General features: G+C 40.8%; 1 protein-coding gene across 1 annotated transcript; it reads right to left on the bottom strand.

Moving 5' to 3' along the window:
• Window positions 1-4,267: 4,267 nt before the first annotated feature.
• LOC107830355 (zinc finger A20 and AN1 domain-containing stress-associated protein 1-like) lies at window positions 4,268-5,034 on the bottom strand. The gene has a single exon (XM_016657882.2). It carries the CDS (start codon window positions 4,947-4,949, stop codon window positions 4,446-4,448), a length of 504 nt encoding a protein of 167 aa, XP_016513368.1. The 5' UTR covers window positions 4,950-5,034; the 3' UTR covers window positions 4,268-4,445.
• Window positions 5,035-9,246: the final 4,212 nt, after the last annotated feature.

The raw sequence follows: 9,246 nt of genomic DNA, 5'->3' as shown, positions 1-9,246 counted from the left end.
AATTATAGGGGTATCAAATTACTGAGTCATACCATGAAAGTTTGGGATAGGGTGGTTGAAGCGAGGGTGAGGAGGACATTGTCTATATCCGACAACCAGTTCGGGTTCATGCCGGGTCATTCTATTACGGAAGCTATACATCTTATTAGGAGGTTGGTGGAACGGTACAGGGAGAGGAAGAAGTATCTGCACATGGTGTTTATTGATTTAGAAAAACCGTACGACAAGGTTCCTAGAGAAGTTCTTTGGAGATGCTTAGAGGCAAAAGGCGTGCCGGCTGCCTACATTTGGGAAATTAAGTACATGTATGATAGGAATAAGACTCGGGTTAGGATGGTTGGAGGCGACTCTGAGCAGTTTCCAGTTGTTATGGGGTTACACCAAGGTTCTGCTCTCAGCCCGTTCTTATTTGCCCTGGTGATGGACGCGTTAACACACCATATTTAAGGGGAGGTGCCATGGTGTATGTTATTCGCCGATGACATAGTTCTGATTGATGAGTCACGAAACAGTGTTAACGAGAGGTTGGAAGTCTGAAGACAGGCCCTTGAGTCTAAGGGTTTCAAGCTGAGCAGGACGGAGACGGAATACCTAGAGTGTAAGTTCAGCACTGAACCGAGGGAAGTGAGCATGGAAGTGAGGTTTGAATCACAGGTCATACCAAGTAGTGTCATTTTCAAGTATCTTGGGCCGGTTATCCAGAGGGGAGGGGAGATTGACGAGGATGTCACACACCGTATTGGGGTGAGGTAGATGAAATGTAGGTTAGAATCTGGAGTCTTGTGGGATAAGAGAGTGCCACTGATACTCAAAGGTAAGTTTTACAAAGCGGTGGTAGGATCTGCCATGATGTATGGGGTTGAGTGTTGGTCTGTTAAGAACTCACATATCCAGAAGATAAAAGTAGAAGAAATAAGGATGTTGAGGTGGATGTGCGTCATACTGGGATGGATAAGATTAGGAATGAAGATATTCGGGAGAAGGTGGGCGTGGCCCCCATTGATGACAAGATGCGGGAAGCGAGGCTCAGATGGTTCAGACACGTACAAAGGAGAAGCCCAGATGCTCTGGTAAGGAGGTGTGGGGGCTGGCTTTAGAGGGCACAAGAAGAGGCAGAGGACGGCCTAAGAAGTATTAAGGAGAGGTGATCTGACAGGACATGGCGATGCTTCAGATTTCCGAGGACATGGCTCTTGATAGGAAGTTGTGGAGGTCGAGTATTAGGGTTGTAGGTTAGGAGGTAGTTGAGTCTCCCTTATTTCGTACCTTTGTGAGGCTAGTCTGGTAGGGGTTTTGTCGATGTCAACTAGTGGCAATGTTGTGTCTTACTATTCTTTTGTTTACTATAGTATCGGGTCTATATACTGTCTATCGCGTTTGCTTTGCATCTACTTTCTCATTTCCATGATGTTATTTTTCCTATGGTTTCTATTGGTGATACTGATATTGTCTCTTTTCGTCTTCTTGAGCCGATGGTCTTTCGGAAACAGCCTCTCTCCCTCGGGGTAGGGGTAAGGTCTGCGTACACACTATCCTCTTCAAACCCCACTAGTTGAATTTCACTTGATCGTTGTTGTTGTATACTTCCATTGAAATAGTGATCCACTTGATAAGAATAGATACAACTTATTGTTCCATGATTCCATGAATCAATAATCCGAGCAATAGAATTTTGGAAGATCACACAAGTGTGAAGAATTAATTAATTAATTAAAAATTTTCGTTAGCCACGTGTCAATTATTGGATCGTAACTCCAGCTTTTTAACTTGTATATATTATCAATCATGTTTACATGTCAAGCAAAAAGTATAGACACCGAGGTAGTACTAACGCACGCGGTCACTACTTAAATTTAAAAAAGTTATATAACCTGCTTTATTTTATAAAGGTTATAATATTATATACTTTTATAATGGATAACAAGAAAAATGTGTTAAAGATAAAGTAATTTTATGCGCACTTAAAGAAAATGACTATATGTTTGTGTTCCCTTCCAACTTCCAAGTGGTTTTAAATAGTTGTAATGACATTTTTGGAAATGGAAATGTGAAATTCACTGCACCACATCCTCTTTTATTCTTTTATTCATTTTCTTTTAGCAACTTATCGAAAGAAGAATCACATGACCTCTTTATTCCATTCAGAATTAAATATACTTGAATTGTTTTTCTCCTAGCTTGTAAATTTTAATGATAAATCATTTTATGACAAGCAAAGCCCAAAATTATTTAGCGGCAGATTAACCCAGCCCACGTTTCATAGTACAATATACCAACTTAGGTGTCTGGCGCGGCTATTGGCTGAAATTAAATAATAGTGGGAATTAAAAAACAGTCACAATTTCAAAAGTAATCGAAATTTAGTCACTTTTTTTTATGTAAAGATAAATTTGAACGAAAACACTGTTCAAAATCCGAAAAATATTCTAACATAATATACTGGAGTTCAAATTTTTTACATGTTAACTTCCAACATAATATACTGGAGTTACAACATAATATACTGGTTCAACATAATATGGTGGAAGTTCATACACAGGTGCTCCAATCTCCAGTATATTATGCTGGAACTTTTCGTGTGCTGGAGTTCCAGCATAATATGCTGGAAGTTCATACACATATGCACCAATCTCCAGTATATTATGCTGGAACTTTCCGTGTTACAGCAAAATATTGGCTATTTTTCAATGACTTTGCAAACGCTGACTATTTTTCAATTACCAATTTGAAAACTGATTAGCCCGTGCTATTTTTACAGCAACCAGTATACCATAGGCCAGCCCAACCCAATTCTCTACGTACCAATTAAATTAGCGAACAAAACAAACCCCAGGATATGATGAGTCGATATTCTCATCATTTCCTAATTGCTTCCAAAAAGTTTTAGGCAAGAAAAATTTACCTCCTTCAAGTTTCTTCTCATAAAATTTACCCGGCACTTTCTATTTGCTATCTCTACATGTCCAAGCTGTTGCTTAGAAAAATAATGACATTTCAGCTAATATTGTCTACTGCATATAGAGCTCCCTCGGATTACAATTTTGCACCAAAAAGGCCCAATGTGACCAATTGTACTGTAAAATGGTTCGACAAATTGAGATGGTTTATGACCCAAAAAAATCGTTGTCCAAGAACAATGTTTGAAGCGATAAAATAGATTTAGAAAAAAGGAAACGATGTACTGTAAATTTTAAAGATACAAACCAGAACAACTTTCTGGGTCAGTAGAAAATTCAAAACGCATTAGAAGACTTGTATTACTAACATACACATACGCAGATTGGCTGAGACCTGCAAAGTAAATATTTTATTGAGAGCGTTTTATACACTAAAATCCTGGTATTATTGTCATCTCAATTATCTTTAAGTTACGATAAAAGTCAATGACGTATATCTTTTAGGAGCCACATTGGTTCAACATATTAGATGGACTATTTCAGTATAAATTTTGAGATTAAATTTATTATGTGTTTGATTGGAGGTATTAGCTAACCTTATTAGTTTCTACATTAATAATTTATCCCATATAAAAAAGTGGAATAAGTTAGATTATAATAATAGTCCAAGTTTGAAACAAACGACCCAACCATTTAGAGTTATTTATGTATGACACAATATAAGAATTATTATCGACGTGTTTGAGTTTGACCTTTGATGGTTCATGGTACATTTTTATTTTCAGGGTGCATTTGAGTTCTTTATGCAGAATTACATTTATACACATGATGACATGAAGAAAAGTAGGAAGTATTATTTGTCCGTTTAATTTATCCGCCATTATTAGTTCGTTAAAAAAACACTTTTCCATATTCAAAAATAAAATAGATTCCATGATATATTTAAATTTATATTTTTTAATTTATTCCCAATTAAACTAACCTTTTAAATTGAGATGGCAGCTCGGCCTCACGTCCATCAATAATTGTAGTTACTCCGAACAATTCGTCGATGAGAATTGCAGCTAAATTGACTATAAGTAAAGCCTTGCGTCCAATTTCTTTTTTACCTATTTGCAAATTTCATCTACATCGAACTATCTAAAAATTTCGTAACCACATTTCACTAGCATGTGTACATAGTTGCAAAGTTAATCTACATCAACTATCAAAAAGCTTCAACCCACATGTTTCATTAACAATTGAAAAGATGAAAGCGAATTCTAAAATAATTCATCCCTTTACCTATTCTTTTTGGAAAGGAGGGGGGGGGGGGGGGTTAGTGGTTGAGCTAGAATGAATGCTTAAACAATCATTCAATCATTGAGAAATTGGAAGCAAAATATGTAAATTAAATAAATAGCAAATGTATTTTACAATCATAAATTCCAAAGCCAACCTAACCACCCATCCAGCCTGTTCTACCCAACACCAAATCATCGCCACAAATTTTAAAAACCAAAAAAACAAAATAAAATCCTACCCCGAGCTGAATTTTGGTTCGGTGGCTCAGAACCTATCAATTTTATCAGCCTTAACTACAGGATTAGCTTTAGCAATCTCTTCTTTTCCCTTAGATTTGAAATCAAAGGTACAATCATGCTGCTCTGGGTATCTATGGGTCCCACAGAAGGTACTACCACATCTGCACTTAAAACCCACTACCCCAACTTTCCTCCTACAAGTCAAACACCTGTTTGACACCGCCACCTTCGCCTCACTCCCGGCGACCTCCGTCACCGTCTTTTCCACCGCCGTTTCTACAACCGCCGTCGTCGCCGACGAACTAACTTTTCCGGCGGTATCAACTTGAGGTCTAGATATAACAAGCTTCTCCATCGCTACTTTAGCCATCGTCGCGTGGTCTTCCTTCATCTTATAATCTCTGTAACACTTTGAACAAAGTCCCATCGTTGCAGCCGTGCCGAAAAAACCGCAACCGTTTCCGCACGGTGTTGGCTCCGCCGGCTGGAAGCTTGTTCCGTCGTTGAACTTGTTTCCTTCAGAACCCATAATTTTGAATAATTTTCCCTTTGATTTCACAACTGAAGCGTCAAAAAAGAGATTTGATTAGCAGAAAAGAGTTGAATATGTGAAACGCAATTTTTGAGGTGAGTATATATAGAGTTGAGGGGACAGAGGACTATTTTCCAATGACGGTCGGATTTGGTTAATGACATTAATGCCCACAAGACATGGTCAAATAAAAGTGATGTTAAGGGTGTTTTTGTAATAATTTACACGGGATAATCTCGGTTCACACGTCCTAGTACTGGTCACGAAAGGAGAACTAATTATAATTGGAAAAGGAGTCGTAATTTCCAAATATGATATTGAAATGCCTATAATACCCTTAAGTACGCGTACGAGTAATGCCAAAAGAGCCGTCGCAATCAAAGGGCTTTGGACTTAGAAAGAAAGGATTGATTCGTCATTGAGTATATAACCAAGTTCGACGAGAAACGGGCAAAAGCAATGATTCCGTGGCCTTTCTAGAAGAATCTTAAAAGTAAAACAGTTGATTCTACCAGTTTCTGGAACTTGCTGATTAAGAAATTACTTGTTACTCCATTAAAAAAATTAATTCTCCAATTATAAGTTGGTTCAATTATTTTCTCTTACAAGATGGTTGATATTTATTGTTTTATAATGTTGTACACGATCGAAATCGAGCATATCCGATTTTGTTGGCAGGGGAGTTGCCTCGAGGGTAACCTCATAATAGATCGGGCTCGAGCTTGAAGATAGAACATCACGCCTGAGAGATCGAAGTGTTCATTGAGATCGAGGCCGGCAACAATCGAGATCAAACATGACTGACTTCGAGTAAGGCAATAACGGAATTACGAGATATCAATAATCGGTCGAAGATTTCGGCGGGAATCTCGGAACAGATCAAATCAAAGTATTATTAGTGCCAATCACGGGATCTACTTCCTTTATTAGAGTTGTACCTTATTTAAGATTCCTCTATTATATAAAAAGGGATCCCATTCACTTGTAAAAAAAAAAAAAATAATGCGCATTCACTGATAAGAATATACATATACGCTGCTTTCTTTGTTTTACTTACTGTTCATCGTTGTTTGTTTCATCCTCCACTGTTCTTATTAACTAACCTCGAGACTATCTCGAATCGAGGTCGAGGTATTGTTTGCGGACTGATTTGATTTATTTTATTGTCCAATTTATCTATTTAATTCGTTGTTTATCAATTGGTGTTGATTCAAATCATATATCCTTAAAACCACAATATAAGTTTAATTATTACTCAATTTTTAGGGTAAACAGTTTGGCGCCCACCGTGGGGCTAAGGATAATAGTGGTTGTTCATTACTGATTCTGGTAAAACACATTATTTTACGCTTGTTCTTGTCAAGTATCTTTGCTTTCAGGTTAAAACATGTCAAACTCACAAAACGCATCCACACACGGTGACAATGGCCTCGGATTCCATGATGAAAATGAAAATGTGATTGCTCCAGGAGTCGAGGTGCCACAGGTTAATCTCGGGGGAGCACCGGTTGCCAACCCAATCGATGTCAGTTCGCACGTTGCTCTAAACGCGGACATAGGCCCAAATCTCGATGGGAGTGTACGCAGAGAAGGCCGATCTAGTGGCCAAGGAACACAGGGCAGAGGAGACGAATGAGTCAGTCTCCAAGTGATATTCGAGATGCTTCAGGCTCAGCAAGCCGCTATTACTTAGTTACAAAATCAACATAGAGCTCCGAATAGGGTCAAGCCGAAAACTACCCGCCGTACCGAACCAGTACCGGAAAGGTCGAATGGTAACGAATCAGGGACTGATCCTGCGGTAATGAAATGCTCAAGGAGCTCACCAAAAGAATTGAATCAGGGGAGAAGAGAATCGAAGCCAACGATAAAAAAATGGAGATATACAACTCTCGAGTTGATCAGATACCGGGGGCACCGCCAATCTTGAAAGGGATGGATTCGAAGAAGTTTGTACAAAAGTCGTTTCCTCCAAGTGCAGCTCCGAAGCCTATTCCAAAGAAGTTTCGTATGCCAAACATACCCAAATATAATGGGACCACCGATCCCAACGAGCATGTTACTTCATATAAGTGCGCCATCAAGGGTAACGATTTAGAAGATGATGAAATCGAATCTGTGTTGTTGAAAAAATTCGGAGAGACCCTTTCGAAGGGAGCAATGATTTGGTATCACAACCTGCCACCAAATTCCATCGACTCATTTGCCATGTTAGCAGATTCTTTCGTAAAGGCACACGCCGGGGCCATAAAGGTCGTAACAAGGAAATCAGACCTTTTCAAGGTAAGACAAAGGGATAATGAAATGCTGAGAGAGTTTGTGTCCCGATTTCAAATGGAACGCATGGAGTTACCACCGGTCACAGATGATTGGGCCGTTCAAGCTTTCACCCAAGGGTTGAACGATCGGAGTTCAATAGCATCACGTCAGTTAAACAAAATTTGATTGAGTATCCAGCTGTAACTTGGGCAGATGTGCATAATCGATATCAATCGAAGATCAGGGTCGAGGACGACTAATTAGGAGCCCCTTCTGGTTCAGTACATCCAAACAGGTCGGCAGTTAAAAACCAGAGGGACGTCGACAGGGAGCCAAGGTCAAACAGAGACCAATATCAACCATATACCGCAGATCGAAAGAACTCAGATTCTTATCGAGCAAGATCGAGGGGATGTCTTTCACCCTCGATCAACTCATTAGGCTATACAACCCCCGTCTTTATCGGGGCAGACTGATAAGGCTTTAGCGCCGGGCCACGAAGGTGCTATTCTCGAGCTTATACGAGGACAAGGACCGAGGATGGATGTGCCGGTTTATCTGAGTCAGGACCTCCAATTTAATCCCCGCCGAGAAGATGCCATTCCCCGAAGAATGGAACATGAAGCGTTAGTAGAACTTCGCCGATAACATTTGATTACTTGTTATGTTTCCTTTACCTCTTCTCATTTATATTCTTCTTTATGGTGCAGCTTCCCCCTGGTTTCCTGGTGCAGTCCCGGACCTTGCAGGTTGGGTTCGTCAACTAGTTTCAAACTCTTCGTATGTTGAGCACTCGTGGCGTGATTTGGCCAAGGGTCGATAGGAGGCCAAAAATCATGGTAAGTTCCCCTGTCCGTATTTGATGCTTTCCTGTGAAATTCTTCCTTTTAACTTGATTTCTTCTCATACAGGTCTTGGAGATAATATCATTATGAGGCCGCCTCCCCTCGAGGAAGAGGAGGTCCTGAAGCCGACCAAAGATAAGAAAATAAGAAGGGCCTCTCCACCAGATACCCCAAAGCCCAAGAAAAGCAGGGCTCGAAAGTCGGAGACTGATCTCGCCGTTCTGCCTGCCGATGTAGTCCAAATGCTACGAGATGAAGACGAGGAGGGAGAAGATGTCGACTGCCTGCTGGTGGCTTGGAAGATGGAGGGCATCGAAGTTTTAATAACTGCTGAGTCGGTGACGGTCGAGGAGGTTCAGTCTGCGACCGAGGTGATCTCAAAAGAAGGTCCGAGCAAAGTCCCCGAGTCATCGGGTGTTGAGGATGCCTCTTGCAGTGATGAGCAACCGGTGGGTGTGCTCGAAGGGTCTAGTTCTGAGGCCCTTCAAAGAGAAGAAAATGCCCCAAGTGACTCACTTGGGGAAATTAACATTGATGATTCGCCGCCCGACCCCACGTTCTCTGAGGGGCAGTTTTGGGATGCCCAGTCCATGGGGATACCCGATGTGGGGACGGCCCCCGAAGGGGATTATATATTTTGTGGCTTCTTCACGGGGGTCGATGATATTTCCGACCTGGACGCATCACTCATTTTTGATGAGGCTCAGCGGCTTCTGAACCAAGTGAGTTTTACTTATGGTCGATGATGTTACCATGCTTGCGTTTGTTCTTATTTCTCTAAGTCTGATTTCCTTTCTTTCTACACAGGCTACGACGCTCCATCGAGAAGCGTCCTCCAAATACTGGGCTGAGCTGGCCCGATGTGAGGCTGATCTCAAAAAGCTTATGGAGGAGAGAGACACCTCAAACTCCTCTATGTGCAAAAAGAAGAGGAGATCATGAGTATTCGAGCCGAGCTAACAAGAGCTCATCAAGATCAGACCGAGCTCATTGAATAGGTAATGTAAATTTTTGGGAGCTTGTTATGTATTCACTTGATATTGACGACTAACACTTTGATTCTGCAGATTCAGCAGAAGGCCGAATTGGTTGAGCAGCTTCGTGAGGAGGCGAAGATGAAAGAGGCAGAGACTTTGGGGTGGAAACAGAACATGGACCGTCTCGCCTCGGAGAAATATGCGGTTCGGGCC

This window comes from Nicotiana tabacum, chromosome 23, assembly GCF_000715075.1.
Source record: "Nicotiana tabacum cultivar K326 chromosome 23, ASM71507v2, whole genome shotgun sequence".
Taxonomy (NCBI): domain Eukaryota; kingdom Viridiplantae; phylum Streptophyta; class Magnoliopsida; order Solanales; family Solanaceae; genus Nicotiana; species Nicotiana tabacum.
Note: the sequence above shows the minus strand (reverse complement) of the source record. Positions and strands in the feature narration are given on the sequence as shown.